Source organism: Notechis scutatus, chromosome 1 (assembly GCF_049901735.1).
Source record: "Notechis scutatus isolate UNSWTSFEM ecotype Mainland chromosome 1, rNotScu1.2, whole genome shotgun sequence".
NCBI classification, from domain to species: domain Eukaryota; kingdom Metazoa; phylum Chordata; class Lepidosauria; order Squamata; family Elapidae; genus Notechis; species Notechis scutatus.
The window spans coordinates 299,028,871-299,047,120 of NC_142009.1; the positions used below are offsets into that span (position 1 = coordinate 299,028,871).

The 18,250-nt window shown below is 36.3% G+C and overlaps 1 protein-coding gene across 7 annotated transcripts in view; it reads right to left on the bottom strand.

Annotated features, from left to right (window-relative positions):
• Positions 1-18,250, bottom strand: part of PTPN21 (protein tyrosine phosphatase non-receptor type 21) — a 57,638-nt gene that overhangs the window by 14,377 nt on the left and 25,011 nt on the right. For 3 of the 7 annotated variants that reach the window (XM_087952049.1, XM_026679160.2, XM_087952050.1), the window contains exons 6-13: positions 17,727-17,797; positions 16,226-16,313; positions 14,209-14,297; positions 12,663-12,750; positions 11,562-11,641; positions 4,410-4,470; positions 3,132-3,216; positions 77-1,542 (exon numbers count right to left, since the gene is read on the bottom strand). In XM_087952049.1, coding sequence (XP_087808175.1) covers positions 77-1,542; positions 3,132-3,216; positions 4,410-4,470; positions 11,562-11,641; positions 12,663-12,750; positions 14,209-14,297; positions 16,226-16,313; positions 17,727-17,797 — 2,028 coding nt within the window. Of the gene's footprint in view, positions 1-76; positions 1,543-3,131; positions 3,220-4,409; positions 4,471-7,367; positions 7,470-11,561; positions 11,642-12,662; positions 12,751-14,208; positions 14,298-16,225; positions 16,314-17,726; positions 17,798-18,250 lie in introns of all 7 variants that reach the window. The other 4 variants (XM_087952048.1, XM_026679155.2, XM_026679156.2 and 1 more) reach the window with 3 other exon arrangements.

The window sequence follows — 18,250 nt, forward strand, 5'->3', positions numbered from 1 at the left end:
CCTGTTTGATTCACATGGGGAGTTTTTCAAATATGACATAAAAAGAGGAAAAGAAGACAGTCTTGAGAAAACTCACCCCTAAAGGAGGCAGCCCTTCTACAATATTCTTCTTCCCTGACAGTAATTCAGACACTGGTCTCTTCTTTATGGAATCCTTCCGCACTCTATACCGGGCAGAAATGGTTAAGTCAGACTCTGACACAGATGGAGTTAACAGTCCATCTTCTCTCCTTAGCACCTGAGAGTCACCCATGATGTGTGAGGGGCTCACATCTTTTACCCTCCTGTCAGTCTCAGTAATGTGCAATTTAGGTTCATGTATATGTAAAGGACCAGGAGATGAAGCAATGGAACTATAAGGGTAGTTCAATAAAGATTCAGTTGGATAACATGCCATTAGGGAAGGAAGCTGGGATTTTTCATTGAGAAATGGTAGCGCTGGATTAGCCTTGTTTTCGTCTTCACATTCTTCCTCTTCCTCGCTGCTATGAATGAGCATAGTTGCATCTGAAAGAGATTTCTTATGCCCATAATTCACATGGTCTTCTTGCTCCTCAATTTCTTCTTGCTTTGCCCTTTCTAGGAATACAGAAGTCTGTGACCCAGAAGGGATCGCCTTTGGCTGAGCCACATCTGCAGCTGAGGCTGACATGGTTCTCTCTTTAATCCTCATGGCCTCAAAACTGTGTGCCAGGCCAGCAATTTCAATGCTGTTTCTCTTCTGCAACTGAGCATGCCGGGCTGATGTCAAAGGCTCGCTCACTTCCTGAAGGGAATGGGCAACTGGTAGGCTGTCCTCCTGGAACGTCTGGACAGAGTGATGGACCCGTCGGGTGATGAGATCAGGATTGCTATTGCTACTGTAGAAGTGCCTGGATAGATCTGGTGTGCTGTTAGCAGGTCGTGGATAAGGATAAGGAGGCGGAGGGCGGTATACTTGAGTCTTCATGATGTTTGGTGCTGGATATTCTTGGGCTTGCAATTGAACATTTGTTAGCTCAGGAACACTCACGGCTCCAACTACCAAGCGCCTTTCAGCGGGATACGGATAGGAGGACTGGCTGTGGAAGCTGTAATTCAGATTAAATGGGTAATGACCAGAATGGGGAGAAGCAAAGTTAGCATGTTCTCGGATTTCAGGCTGACTGTACACCAAGGCATCAGGCCTACTATAAGCGTATGAATTGCCTATATTAAGGTTTCTCATGGAATGACTCTGCTTGTCTGAATTCATCATTCCTCGGTTTAGTTGCTTCATCACAGTCTCATAATCTGGGGTAGGCCGATAAGAAGGTGGTATTACGGCACTATGTCGATGCGATGGGACATAATCTGAATGGAGGACATCACTGCCAGTAATGCTCGGGTTGGAGGACATGGGCGATGGCTGCATGTAGTGCTGCAGGTTATTCAAGGAATTTGTGCTGTGAGCACTGTAGACACTGCCATTGCGGATTCTGCCATTGTAGTCGTGTGGTGCTCTGTCTAAGCTAGTCTGAGAATGGCAGTAATAGCCATTCTGGTTCGTCCCATAGAGATTATCTGGAATATAAATGTTGGCATCTATTTATACCCGCACAATGGTAGAAAGAGACAAAAAACGACAACAACAGTTGCTATCATGATATCATTCCTTCAATTCCAGACCACTGGTAAAAGCAGCTTCTATTTAATGAAACATACATATATTGAAATAAAACCACTATTGCAGATTCATCTAAAATATTGTCTGCTCACTCCCTCCAGCCCTTCCTTCCTGAGGAAAAAAAATGGCTCTCTCTCTCTCTCTCTCTCTCTCTTTCTCTTTCTCTTTCTCTCCCTCCCTCCCTCCCTCCCTCCCTCTGTCTCTCTGTCTCATAACGACATACAACCTTGGCCCTTGGCCCTGCACATAGCTTCCAGAAGGATATCTATGAGTGAATGCTGTTATTCTAATGAAAAATTCTCCTCCCTGTATACCAGCTGAACAAGTTTTTAGTAATTAGTTCTTACTGTCTCTCTAAAATATGATTAATATGACTACTAATTATAAAGTTCGCTGGTTCTATTTTTCTCTTATAAAAATGCTCTTGTATTTTCCAGCTGTAAACAACGCAGATGCTCAGTGGTAGAATATATATTTTGTAAAAAGAACTCAGGTTCAAACTCCAGAGCATTCAGTTTAAGGATGCAGATAGCACATGATCAGTAGGAGTCTGGTAGCAACATTTCTAACTAACACATTTTATTAAAAAATAAAATGTGGCTTTCATGGGCTGCTGTCACAAAAGATACTGGCAGACTCCCCCAGATTTTTTTGCCATGATAGAAAACATGGCTCTCTTCCTATAATATTTACAACAAGCTATCACATGATGTATTTTTTTTAATTAGAGAACTTGAAAGGTGCTGCCAGTGTCAACAACCAATCTAATGAAACAAACAATTTGATCTGGGACAAGGCAACATCTTATCTTCTTACATTAGAGCCATATAATTAATTCCTTATTCAGGTCCTAAGCAGTTTGCATGCTCTAAGCCATGTTTCTTTTAACCACAGTTTATTGAATAAACCACAGTTGCTGAATTTATATACTGCTTTATGTCTTTATATGAATCCAACCACTGATTACAGGTAGTCCTCAACTTCCAACAGTTCACTTAGTGAACGTTCAAATGGCACTGAAAAAAGTGACTTATGACGGTTTTTCACACTTACAACAATTGTAGCATCCCCTTGGTCACGTGATCAAAATTTGGCTGCTTGGCAACTGATTCATGTTTAGGACATTTGCAGTGTCCAGGGGTCATGTGATCAGCATTTCTGATAAGCAAAGTCAATGGGGAAATCAGATTCACTTAACAACAATGTTATTAATTTAACAACTGCAATGATTCTCTTAACAAATGTGGCAAGAAAAGTCATAAAATGGGGCAAAACTCCCTTAAAAATGTTTCACTTAGCAACATAAATTCTGGGCTCAATTGTGGTCGTAAGTTGAGGACTACCTATATACCAAGAGGACTAACTATATACCAAGAACTATCTACCATTAACTATTAATGGTTCCTCAATAATATCCTCCAATTTCACATTTTCCAATTGTTCTTTTGTGAAGTAATCCAGTTTCCTAAAAATGCTGAAAATTTACCTTGCGAGGATGCATATGGTTCTGGGTAGTGTCCATTGTAGTGTAACTGAGGTGGTGGAGGCATCATATAAGGCTGTGGTTTGGGCTGCTTGAAGTAAGTAAACATAGATAACCATTAGAAAGAAACTTTACTCCAGTTCTAACATCTGCATGCACTTTAAGCCTGAGCACAAGAATATCAATTCTGATAATCATAACTAAAAAGTACAAGAAAGTTTTACAGAGATGAAGGAGCTAGCCTGTAAAAGAAAATTGAATCAGGATATCTATACAACCAAATATAGAAATATGAATTTTATACAAAATATACTGCAGCACCTTTCATTCCAGTTGATTTCATCCAGAGCCATTGGATACAAGATAGGCGGCCAATACTTTTTATAAATAAATAATAAATATGTATTAATTAATTCAGATTATTATTATGGATTTGTTCTACTATGAAAAACCTGGAGTAGTCAACAAAATCAGTACGTCAGCAGTGTCCTTAAGTTTGCATTGTTAAGAAAGCCGAATTCAAGATTGGCTAGATAATGAATCAGAGTTATGTGTGATTTTAGGAAGTCAATGTGATTTGCTTCCCAGAAAAAGCAGCTTATAGGAACACATGCATTGTTGTAAAATATATTAAGTTATATTGAAGAGGATTTTTCAAAAAGAAGATAATGTATTCTTTAGATTTTCTTCAGCATTTATAGATTTAAATTTATATATTTAGATACTTGCTAAATTCTTAGCTTCACTAATGTAAGTGACACTTGAAAATATATGAAAGAGATTGTGAAATATGGTAATTTTTATATATTTTTTCCTATCCCATTGCAGCAATATTATATTGTCAACAGAATTGATTACCTACTTAAGTCTCTCAAAATGTTTAGTCTTCTGGTTAAATCTAAATTATCCAGATTATGAAATCTTGAAACAACTTAGTGTTCAGCTTGTTGCTTTTCCTTTAACTTAGTACTGTATGCAGTTTTGAGCAAAATCTTTTTAAGTAGTGAGAATAACTGAAAAGTGTTTGGGTATATTACATTTCAGTGCACAGGCAGAGGAATATGCATATACTTAAGCTAAAGTGTGCAATACTAAAATATCGTGTAATGTGCTTAGTTTTTATAAAAGAGGATACTGTTACAACATTTAGCATTCATCTAATTTATTGCTAGATTTTATTATAATCTCTCAATGTACTTCATTGGAGTAACTGATAACAAGTATGGTTATCAATAGGTTAAATTCAAGAAATAAGAAAGAGCTCACGTATGGAGTGCTTACCAGAGACAACCTGGAGGTTGATCGCCTTCTAACTGGATTCACTGTCACTGTCTGAGCTTGTCTACAAAGCATAATAACATAACACATATTTTGTAGTGACATCCTATTCATGCATATTCATAGATTTCAGTATGCTTAGTGGGAATAAGTGTCTTTAGGGGAGTAGTTTGCAACAATTCAAATTCATAAAATGATTTTTCTCCCATTACATACTGAATGTCGGTTTAATCATCCACAGCTGGAAGCATATTGCATCAGATCAAAATCATGTATGTTAGTATATGCATCCCTTCCAGTAGCAGTCAAAAGGACAATGAATACTCATCAGATAACACAGCAATATTTCATTCATTCGGATTAGACTACCGGGGCAAGAACATTTAAATTTTCAGAAATACAACAGATTATGAAAAATGATATACGAAACAGTATTGTATTGTTTATAGCCAGAGTCACCTAATTGGATAAATGGGTGGTATAAAATATATATATATTGCTTAGCCATCAGCAGAGTTCATCTACCCGAACTGTAGCTAATTCAGCTACAACCTAACTACAAGTTATGTGATTAATCATAACTGATGAATTTCTAAGTGAACTTCAAAATAATCTTCCTCTTTTCTTTGTTCATTGATAGACTAAATGAAGGGGAAGGGAGGTTTAATTTTGTCAAATCACAATGCTATATGTAGCTTTATCAAACAGCGAACAGGACATACTGGCAAACATGGACAGAAAACAGCATGCATGGCTAGATATTATACCCACTTTTGAAGAAAGCCATGCCTGCATTGACTGATATATCATAGCCCAGAGAAATCAAATCAACATAGACTACACAGGGATCAATCTATTAGAAAAATATAGTAGTAAGATGTATAAGAATTTCATACAATGCTCCACATGGCCTGTTATAACATTTGAAAAATAAAACAGTATTCCTCTAAACCCTGTAATTTAAGCAACTCCGAACAAAAATAGCAGGCATCATCTTTTAAGAGTTTTACGCCATTAATTTCAATGAGTTTTTCTCCATAAAAAAAATCCAAGGAGGAGAAGATGCTTTTTTATTAGCAGTGCTCAAACTCATCACCTGGAAGGAAACTAGCTCAGGGGTGGGCTGCTTGGGGTTCGCGAGACCCTCTAGCTAAGACTCTGCACAGTTCGAAGAACCCCAAATCCCACTCCCAACTGGTCCCGCCCACCCTGCCGCTTCCACAAGTCCCCATGCGGCCTGTTTGGATGCAGGTAAGTGCAGGGTGCACGGTGAGGCTCAGGGAGGGTGAAAAATGGGCCTCCCAGAAGTTCGGGAAGGCCAGAAACAGGCCCGTTTCCAGCTTCCAGAGAGCCTTTGGAGCCCAGGGAGGCCGTTTTCGCCCTCCCGGAGGCTCAAGAAAAGCCTCCGGAGCCTGGGGAGGGCAAAAATGCCCCCCCTGCCATGGTGCAGGAGACCATCTAGTCCATGCCCGCCAAGGCCATGCCCACCCAGCACCAGGACAGAAACCTGTTGCTAAACGTTTTGAAGCCCACCCCTGAACTAGAACAATGTTCAATTGTGAAACAACATTTTTTTTTTATTAAGGCAGGTGAGACCGTTGTTATATGCACTCCCAAGTTCACTTTACAGTCACTCACCTTTACTCAGAACCTGGGAAAATAGCCACCCTCATATTTGCTCTACACACACAATCATCCACACTTATATCCATCCACATTTACTCACGTCCTTCTCAACTAGGTTGGAAGGCACTAGGCAGGGAGTTTGAAACAACCAAATCTGGATCCAAACACAACTCAAAGAATGGGAGGGCTTCAGGACCCCTTTTATCCCCCCAAAGGCCTTGACAAAACTGGCAGCTACTCTTGCCTCGTTACGTTTGGTAGGTGTTGGTGGGATTTGGGGAAGGGTTTTCAATGTGCTCAGGCCCAGCTACTTTTGTCTGGTCCAGGTGACATGTTTTCTTTGTTTCCTTAACAACTTAGTTCCTTCTTACTTACATCCTTTAAGGAATCTTTCAGACAGATTCCTGGCTTTGTGGCTTTGTGCACCCTGATTACATGCCTCCATATCTTTAGGCACAGCAGCTTCAACCTGGTCTCACACAGTGATCGATTATTGGTTGGTTTCTCTCCCTTCCTCCAGAGATATGCAAGTTACTAACATTGTGATAGTACAATATGTACTAGTAGTAAAATATGTAGATGGGATCTGTGAACATTATATAGTTTTAAAGCAGTAAGTCATGGTTAAGATATAGTTTATTTATTGTCTAACTTATAGGAACTATACTTTAGCAAGGCTCATTTCTGTGGCTTATGGTTTCTTCTTGTGCCATTCCCAAATATCTAACCAGTCCAAAGAGATGCATGACAAGTGCCATTAAAAAGATAAGAACATGCCAGGAATTGAAAATAGGAGCCATTTGTTGTTCACCTAAAACCTACTAGTCTTGTTTATAGATCATTCTTCATACCATGGCTAAAATGGATTATAGCTTAAGATATGTGAATGGATGCATTCTAACTGAAATTGTTGCTTTTGAACTTTCTCTGACTCAGCTCTGTTCCTACATACAAAAAGGAGCAATATGTTTTTAAGGGCTCCCCCAAATAATTTCTTTTTGCATATCTTGTGTTCTGTATTAATTGGCCTTGTGACAGAAATCATTGGCTCATCAACAATATTCTAATGTGTACCTATTCTTGTAAACACCAACCTAACATATTTATTCTGAAACAAAATGACAAATCTTACATACCCACACCTACATTCTTTATATGTGTAGGGCACAGACAGATAGGAGGTTTGGTATATTTATTGGAAATCAAAGTCCAAAGGCTTCTTTAAATCACATCACTGTGGGTGCATAAGTAAACATGGGAGCACTATAAATACTAGACATGCAAAGTGTGCAGGAGGAAGGAAGAAAGAAAGAAAGATTGTGTGTTTTGGCTCACCCTTTGGGCAGAGAAGGACGAGAAAGAATTGGAAAGCGTGGAAAGGCAAGAATGAGGAAAGATTTCTGAGAGCCTTCCTCAGGCGAAGAATCTGGGGAGTCTCTAAAGACAGGTACATGCAGACAAAATATAGGCAATGAAATAGCTCATTAAGAAAATGTTGGCTATAAACAAATGTGACATTATAATAAGTTTTAAAGTTGGCTTATTAAGGATAACATCTCTTCTTCATTAAGACTCAACTCTTCTTAGGCAGAAAACCTAAGCTTGCTTTTACAGAAGGGTTGTGTTAGATAGCTATGGGGACGCATGTTTTCTGATTTTAACCAGTTGGCCTGAGTTAAAAGGAAAATAATTATTACTGCAATTTTAAAATGAGAATTCCTAATTTACATGAAAGGTTAAAAAAAACTCCCATAAGCTGAACAACTCCTGGTGACTTAATAGACATGTTTATATAGTTTTTCTGATAACAATACATAACAATACATAACTATTCTGCATCCATAACTAGAAAAAAAAGTCAGCTGTGTAGATTTAGCAAACCAGGAGACAAAAATATCTGTACATGCTTAAATCCCAACTCCAACGTTAGACTGAAAAGAACTTTACTAGTTACACATTTATTCTGAGAAGCAAACCTGGGTACATGTAACATATGAAGGTTTTATGAATCCTGTTCATGATGTGAAGCTCAGCGTCATCTTTCATGAACAATTTTCTTCATTTCATAATTAACATTGAATATTGATTACATACAAAATAGAGTGAGGTATGCAACTAGAGCAGGGGTGTCCAACCTTGGCAACTTTAAGACTTGTGGACTTCAACTCCCAGAATTCCTCAGCCAGCAAAGCTGGCTGAGGAATTCTGGGAGTTGAAGTCCACAAGTCTTAAAGTTGCCAAGGTTGGACACCCCTGAACTAGAGCAAAAGCACCCCCAACAGTCTCATTTTGTAACCCTCAGACTGTCAAGGATCAACCCTGAAATTCTGGCAATTTTGGCTAGTACAATTAATCCCCCTTCTCTTTCTTTTACACTTTATGGCTTAAAATAGATTAGTTCCCCTCTCTCTGCAAAAGCTTTAAAATATTTCTAATAGGAAAGTGCAAAAAAATGGAAAAAGATAGCTAAAGACTATGAAGTTATGGTTTTCTAGAACCAAGTTTTGCAAAGGCGTTTGATTATTTACAGCATGGAGGGTTTTAGGTCATAGAAGGAAAATAAAAAAATACTATAATAGGCATCACATTTGTTATAATAGGCATCGCATTCTGTAGGCACTATTATAGCCACTATAATGTGATGCCTATTATAGACACTATAATAGTGCCTATAATAGTGCCTACAGAATGTAATGCCTATTATAGTTAACAAATGTGGTGCCTATCTCCATAACTCCATTTCCATTTCTTGGCTATTCTTTGAAGCAGACTTCTTTCTTCTTCTTTGTTTACATTTTTAAAAAATGAATTTCAAAAGTGTACTTAGTGCTGCTAGTACATTTTAACATGCCCATAATGTTTATTACAAACTGTTTCCAGGGTATCTATCTCTTATATGAACAATGGCATTCCATTATTTCTTGTAAAACAATTCTCCGCTACTTTGGCCTGTCATACAATTTATTTTATCAGAAACTTCATCAAATAAAACTATAGACCAGATGTTATTATGCATCTATCCACTATTCATTGTTTAATAACAACAAATTTGACTGCAATGTACAAAAAAACCTATTGAAGTTTCTTTTTAAAATTTGCAATTCTGGCCCCCAAACTTACATTTGGGAGCGAATTGAATCATTTTTTTTTGCTTATATGTTTCTTTAAACACATTCTTCAAAAAAAAAAAAAAAAAAGATATGTCTTAAAAACACTTAATCCAAAAAGGAGTAAACAGATTAACTTGATGGAGAAATGCAGGAATCATTATCTAAACAAAAGCAGCTGAAGCAGTTTTTTAAAAAAATCTAGAAGTACAAAATAACATTCAGATATGACTTAGGCAGAAGCCTTCCTAACGCGCCAAACTATTTGGAACATAAAGAGAGACAATCTTGCTTCTATTTTTCTCCCTCTGAAATTTCCAGACCTAGTCATATCCATCCTCCTCCACAAGTCTTCCTTCCAGATTGATCCCTAAATTTTTAATAACCTATTTTTCCCCTCCTAATCAATCCTGCCTCCCTGTTCAGTCTTAGATCAAGAATGAACCAATGGAATTATCAAGGGGACACCCCTTCTCAATATAAATGGGAAGGTCTTTTCCTGCTCTCTGACTCCTCTCCACCTAATAAAATATATATGTTTTAAAATATCAATTATACCTGAAATATATATTCTTGTCCTAATGCAAGTTAGTTCAAGTTTTATATACTATTCTAGATCTTTAACTTTAAATGTAAAGAGTTCGATTTGTTATTTTTCCCCTTTCTTCTTGCATCTGTTTGAATTCCCCTTTGTCTTTTATATCTGTATCTGCTTGTTTTAATCTCCAAGATTGTTCCTTTTACTCCTCGGGGAGTCCTCTTCAACTATGCCAGAGTTTCATTCATATCCTGAACATATGAATGGTTTCAAAATTATAAGCTTGAATGTAAATTCCCATTTTTAACAACAATTCTGATAAAAACTTGAATATAATTCTTTTTTGTAAGGAAATTTGGCTCGTGTATTAGAAAAACCTTTCCCAGTTTTTTTTTATTTCTGCTTGTGGACTTCCTGAATAATTTTATCTCTGGTAAATTCATTAAGAAGCATAATTGTAATAATCATTTGTTTTTTTTTTAAAAAAATTGCAAGCCTGGAGTTTTTACCTCTGATATCCTAAGTTATTTTCAGACAAATATACATCTGGGAAAGGCTCGTTAAGTTATGTTACTATATAATCTAATCATCATTCTCAGTTGTTCCTAATGCCTCTACTTCAGAAGTTATTTTGCTTGTTACAATCTTCTGCAGAGATATTCTACAATAATCCGCCAGAGATATTTTAAGCTCCATTGTTCTTTCATGTACATTTTGATCCCTTTAGTTTATTGCAAAGCACCTGTCCTGAAGACTTAACTTTTTTATTTCTTCTAGAAGGGAATTCTATATCGATAGCCAGTTGATCATGGTGGGCAAACCGATCAGCAAAGCTTTCAGCATGTCATCTCCTACGGAGGCCAAGCCATGGGATTTTTTTTTCTGAAATTAGGCTGTCTGCTAATGTGTTAAACAAGTAAAAACACAAATTCAATTGTATACTGATTCAACTGTCTACCTTATGCCTAGCCCTGATCCCTGTTTCCAGTGCTGTATGTCCTTTCCCCAAAGAAGGCAAGCTAGTATCTGTCCATCAATGTTAGTCTCTGAAGTGGTAAAGAAGTCAGAGAGTAAGAATGCTTTCACCCAAAATGCAGTACACTTGGCTCTTCTTCATAAAAGACAGAACATGAAGAATGGATCAGCACCATGATCCATCATTCTCTTTAAATTTATAAAGGGCTTGCTAGAAGTATAACAATTCAGAATGTGGCTACTAAAATGGTGCACAGACTGTCAACTTGGAAACAGATACTGCCGTGGTGATTATCTTCTGATGTCATTAATTTAATATGTTCATTTAGAAATCTAAGTACTGTATCTTTGGAGCTGATGGAATTTATTTCCAATGACAGAATAACAGAGTTGGAAGGGACCTTGGAGGTCTTCTAGTCCAACCCCTTGCTTAGGCAGGAAACCCTATACCATTTCAGACAAACGGTTGTCCAATCTCTTCTTAAGAACTTCCAGTGTTGGAGCATTCACAACACGTGTCACTTCTTTCAATTGTATTTTTAAATTCTGAGATTCTAGGAAAGCCATCTGACAATCTTAAAGGCATCTCAATGCTTACAGATGTTTCAAGCATTTAGATGCCTATAAGTTATATAAGCACATATAGCACTGCAAATCCATACACTAGTTCTTCTACAATAGTTCTAGAATGTGCTAGTAATATTGTCTCACAGTTCAATCCATTTAGTCAGAGCCTGCAGCAAGAAAACCTCTTTCACCATACACAGCTGCTTATATGAATGCTGAAAGCAAAATGTCTAAGATAATTAAGTCACAGAATCAGGAATATGCTTTCAAAAAGAAAATACCATAAATTAACTATTTATAAATATCAAATGCAGATAAGAAGCTGAAAGATATGGTACTTACAGGCTACATTTATTTAATCTGTAAAATTTGTGTCTGGCCACACACATCCTCCACACATATTTTGCTGTTTCCATATCTTCCTGTCAAACAGAAAAGTTACATGTGAAACAAAGCAGGTTCTTAGTTGGGCCCAGCATAAAGGTCACGCAGAGACAAGCAGGATCCCCTGCAATACATATGCCTGCTGCCTCTAGAGGTGCTTTCTTTATGATCCCCACATATGAACAACCAAATGCAACAAGCTCAGAACTAATTCAAGTCATATACCCACATTATCACAATATAGGTTTATACTGCACTTCCTCAGAATTCATTACAAAAATGTTTTTATATCTGTGAGAGTTACTTCACACACAGATAGGAATAAATGGCTGTCAAAACAGGAAACAGATGCAGACTCTTCTTCCTTTTCAAAATAAGCATGCGCCTTTTATCATATAAATGTAGGATTGTGATAAATCATGTTTAAAAGTGCAATGAAACTGATAAAATTGTTAAAATATATAAAAGATAGCAGCATTACATTATCAATAATGCAATATTAGCCAAACACTGAGAGAAATAATAATAACAAATCATGTTTTGCCATAACCAGAGCTATCTGTTTTCTGGCAAGTACTTTATAAATAAAGAGGAAAAACAGACCAAGAGATAGAAAAAATATGATGCTATCTATACCTCTGAATAAAGCAGAATTATTTCATTATAAAAATCTGGCTTGGAATCATCCTCTTAAAAAACATAGAGACAGTGAGTTCTCCTAAGAGAGCTGTAAATTTTAATTCCCTGAATGCTATAGTGACAAAGTGCAGAACATATGACAGATATATGTATATTGGTAGGGATAATATATGAAGATAATTGTTCCTGTCCAAATATGTTGGTTGCTAAAGGATTATATAACTTATGCTAATATTTGCTCTAATAGCAGAATAATATAAAAAATTAAGAGACTGTCACCAGATACACAAACTTTCTCTCCTACATACATACAGACTCATATATCATACACAGACATATCTATATATACTCTCATTTATAGAGAATCTGATTTCTTCCTCGTATCACAATTGTTTAAAATGTTCCAAAATAAAAACTCACAGTTTGGAATTGGATTGTCTCTTCTTTATTGGCTAATTCTAATGCAAAAAAAGATTTGTTGTGGGTCATATTAGCAATGTCATGCCACCTGCATATGAAAAGAATAATGACAGAAACTTAAGCACCCATAGCTTTCACACATAATTATGTTGTAGTTCCCTGTGTAAAAAAAATATATTGATTTGCTATTATTACACATTTGCAGAAGTTGTTAGTTTCCATATTTCAACTTCAAATCTATAATCAAAGCTATAATCAAGTTGCTTACTTTTGCTTTAGTCTCCACACAAGGAATTGCAAAAACTGAACTAACACCATCTGAGGTCAGGGACAAAGATCTTATACACCAGAGTCTTACATAATTACAAACAGGGAAGAAGGCTCATCATTTGCTACCCTTCCATTTCTTCCTGGTCAGCAACTAGAGCTGGCAAAATCCAAAGCTGGTGGCCTGAGATCAGAAGCAATGTACCACTGCCAGCTACTTCTTCTGAGAAACAAGTGCCTCTAATTCATTACAATCTAAGGGTGGGAAAACTGATGTACTGTTTGAATCTGGAGGCTGCTGCTGCTGCTGCAACTGTCATTTAAATCCTAGAGTTTGCAGTGGCTGAATTTATTTATTACTAAAGGCTTTTGTATTAGTAAATTTATTTTATCACAGCTGTGTCCTCGAATCTTTGTAAGCCTTTTAAGTTTCATATTGATATGGGAAAAATAGAAGTATGGGAGGAAAAAGTAGTTAAGAGTCAGAAGTCTTTGGATCTCAATCTTCCTGTCCAGCTGTGCTTGGAACCTTATCCTTCTGTGTTCTTCCTGAGACTTTCTCAGGTAGGGATCCCCCAACTTCAGGAAGAGCTTCTCACTGAAGGCAGTTGATTTAAAATTAAACTTGATTTCTTGAATTTTGAACCCTATCTATTAACTTGGAAGGGAGAAACACGCAATCACTTTCCATGATCCAAAGTTAGATATTGCACACTTAATTATCCCTACAGTAATTACTGAAAGATAAACAAGAATTTCATAGCACAGATTAGACTCTGAAGAAGCAGGATAGGAAGAGTATTGGTGCTTTTGAAACTTAATGTTGAAGATCCCTGAGAATACAGTGGACAGCAAAGGAAACAAACAAATCAACCCAGAGTTCCCACTTGAGACACAAATAATCAGGTCCAGGTTATCCTATTTCAGATACATTATGTGAAGAACTAGCTCTCTGGAGAAGGGTTCTAATGCTGGGAAAGGTGGAGGGAAAGAGAAGAGAATAATCAGCAGCAAGGTGGATAGACTCACACTGGTGATGAGTGCATTGTTGAAAGACCTGAAATACCAGCTTAGGCACAGATTATTATGGAGGAAATCTATTTATGTGACTTGATGGCATGTCAATTAATCACAGTAGAGGTCTCATTAGTTGTGTGACTACAGCTTTATATCCTGTATGGCTTTAGCACCGGCAACATGTTCTTACTTAGCTCTAATACATAGAGATTATTATGATTATAAAACATCACCTTCCCATCTTGCTTGGAAAAAAACTCACCTAAATATTACAGGAGGCCGACCATTTTTATGCTTGACAAAAATTCCATCAAGACAAGCTCCGATGAATATGTCACTTCCTTGGCTATCCTAAATAATGATAATGAAAAAAGTAAGTTGTTAATGTTAGTATGGCAACCATTCAGCCACAGCTAGATGAACATTTAAATTATATTGCAAAAATGATATGCCAGCAGGTTAACCTAATTATCTAATCAAGAAAGGACTGTTTGAGGCTATTATTGAGGGCAATGCTTCCTAGAATAAGGAAATAGCTTTGTTTCCTTATACATCACTTATCCAAACATTCCCTAAATAATTAATGCTTTCAACATTCAGTTATTACAAAAATATTATCAGAGTAATTTATCAAAGAGTAACATAAATAACATTAAATGATTAACCAATAATCCTGCCAAATAATAGAAAAACTAATTAAAAGGTAATTTTAAGAAGTAATATACACAATCCCTGCAGGATTACACAAGAGTTCTATAAACCAATTATTGGTTTAATTTGGATTACACACTGTGCATGCCCAGAAATAGTATTTGCCATTTTTGCATACCAAAACATTTGGCATCCTCCTAAGCATAATACTGGAATGATATATCTTACCTAGGGATGCCTCTGCAATATGAAATTAAAAAAACACAGATCCCAGAGTTACTAATATTTTCTATCTGCCAAGCTGAATGGATACATCTTTAATTGTCATCTAAATGAAGACAGCTTTTGGTCATCCTTATTTCCCTTTGAAGTTACTTCCTTAATTGAAAAGATTCACCACACTGTAAACCAAATCAATTTGTGGGTCTATTGGAAAGTCTTCTGTGGTGTGATTTTATAGCCCCAGAGAAGCTCATGGTGGCCTGAGCTGTGGTAGCGCAGTGCTTAGAATGCAGAATTGCAGGCTGATTCTGCTGACTGCCAGCAGTTCGATTTTCACTGGCTTGAGGTTGACTCAGCTTTCCATCCTTCCGAAGTCAGTAAAATGAGGATTGTTGGAGGCAACATGCTGACTCTGTAAACCACCTAGAGAGGGCTGTAAAGCACTGTGAAGTCATACATAAGTGCTATTGCTAAGTGCTATTTTAATATTGGGGTTCTCATCTTTTTGGATTTTACAGACTAAAGTCTGCACCTCAAATACAACTATGGAACCTTCTGACAATGAGTACAATGTTTTCAGGACCAGCGTTGTGCAATCTCATTCATCAATCCATTTAGCAATCAGATACTTATGCTTTGTACAACTGCAGCTTCCATGCTGTCTTCAAAGATAGCCCACAAAGGGAAATTATAGTAATCTAAATCTGAAGTTATTAGAGGATAGAGGATAGATGACTGATGCCAGACTACCCTAGTCCAGAAGGGTTATACCCTACAACCAGCGAAAATTAGGCTTATCTTTTCATTACCAATGAAAGGCCAATGAAAGGCCTCTAGTGACAATTTGGAATTGAGATTAGTCCCCCAATAATGAACCTGTTCCTCAGAGGATAAAGTACCTATTCCAGAATAAGTCACCTACTTAATTCCTAGGCTTGAGAATGCATTATCTAAGTTTACCTTCAGTTTGTTTGCCCTCATCCAGTATATTATTACTTCCAGGAAGATCCTGCATAGCTTCTTCTAACTGTAAGTTGCACACTGATGACACAAAATTGTCAATGTACTGAACTCATTTTTTAATATATTTGAAATCCTGCCTTTTAGGTTTACTAGATATAGAATACAATTTTTATGTATTACAAGACTATGTTTGCTATATTTATTGGTTAACATGAAATCCAGAATATTTTCAGTGTAAATTTTTGCATTCTAAATGGAAATTTCAATCCTATTTCTGGACTGACATCTGAGTGTTTCTGCTAAAGGTTTTAACAAAAAACATTATCAGTGGTACAAGATGAAAGTATACTTTTAAAAAGAAAATTAAAAATGCAACAGGGAAATAAATTATCATATTTGTACATCATTGACTGACACAGGCCTTCAGTAAAGTTAACTTTTACCTTAGCAGGGTAGGTCTCTTCACCATAACCTTCCATTCTCTCAACTTCTTGCATATATAACATCTCTGCATCAGGTGGTGTGAGGCCCCTTCAAAAAAAGGAAAGGAAAAAAAACTTAACTGGCTAACTAGTTTCTTAGTTTCTGTCTATATTAATATAGGGTATATCGCTTGAAGTTTACATAAATACATTGCTCCAAAAATGTGATTTTTTTCGCTAACAAAACACAATAAAGCAGATCAATGAAGATTAAAAGATGTCAGAATGTTTGCAGCGTGACTACTATTGTGAGACAACCCAGGAGCAAAACACCGGACACAGAGGCTTTGTCTTTTAACAGTGGTTTATATACAAGACTGCTATATACATACACATGTTAGGCACGTACCAGGCAATCAATCAATCAATCTTCAACTCTACACGGAGAACTACAATGGAGATAGAACACGAGGAGAGAGAGAGACCCTCTCATGGCCTCCCTTCAACTTCTTAAAGTGGCAATAACCCTGCTGACCCATCCTCATTGCATCAGCATTTACAGCAGCCTTACAGCAACTGGTCAGCTATTAAATCTTCATAACCTTAACAGATGTATATGCACAAACACACATACAATAGTTTACCATATCTTATGAACTCAGACTACTGAGTTATTTTATGATTCAATCTATTCTAGAAATTCAAAAAATAAATTCAAAAAATTAAGCCAATTCAGTAATAGGCTTAAATAAGTTTGGTAATTTGCTTCATATAAACAAACTAACCCACAAATAAGGAAATCACAATAGTTTTTTATTTAAATCCAACCATACAACAACACACAAAATACAAACGATTACAAGGAGCAAAAATGATATTTGTATTTTCAGGTCTCTTACAAATGTATCATAAGCAGAATTTAGTAAATCTGTTGCAAATTCCAAACATGGGGCCAATGCAAAGAATACGTTGGGCCTCTAAAAACTGTAGTTAATGATTCTAAGGCATCCATGTTCCATATTCAAACAATTTGTAAGTATAATAGTATTATTAAAGCAAAACTGTTTCCCTTTAAACCACAGTTGATTATCACTATTTATCATGACTTTCTGATCAATGGAAGCTAGCATTAAATATTTACAACTATTAATAAACAGGGTTTTCAGTAGCCTAAGAGCCACATCAAGCAGGACAAAGATGCTGAAAATATTCCCTACATTCATTTGTTGGGATCACAGTTTAAAATACATGTTAAACCTACTGTAAGCTTACAGTGTTTTTGATGTAGCTATTACTTCAAAAGATTGATAAATAGATTCACCAGATTTCAATCACTGGGCCAAAAGAAGGATTTTGGGCTAAGGATTTTGGGCTAACAAAGCAGATTTCTGTTAACATAGAAACTAGATTTCTCATCATCAATCCTAATTTAAACAAATCCCTATTTTATAGCAACAATTAAGTATGCAATCATCTGACAACTTTCAGACTTGAAGCAATGTCAAAAATTCAGAACCAATACCTATATTTTTGGTGGAGTAATGCCACTTTCTGAGTTGCTTCTTCTAACATCTTCTCATCTTGCAACCAGCCCTTAAAAATGGAAAACAAAGCATTGTGCTTATTCCTCTATCCATTGTTGACATCCTAAACTCTTTTTGTTGTAAGATGTTAATTAAAAATATGAACATATACGACTCCATCTGCCTTTCTTTCAGTTATTTATATACAGTATAAATATGTCATCAAACCAATACACTAATAGCAACTTATATAAGATCAATAATTAAAACATTTACAGTGAATAACTTAGTTAAAATATCCACAGAAAACAAACTGAGCAAGTATTCATGATACCCATATAAGGGTATCATGTAAGGGTAATATTTAATATGACATAAAAACATGCACAAAACGATTAATGTTTCCATTGTTTGAAATTAGAGAAATCATTTTTTTTTATTTTCCCATTCTGATATTTAAAGGAATTCCGATGTGATCCATATTGAATAGTTTGATCTGTGTTAATCTATCTTTCACATTTCA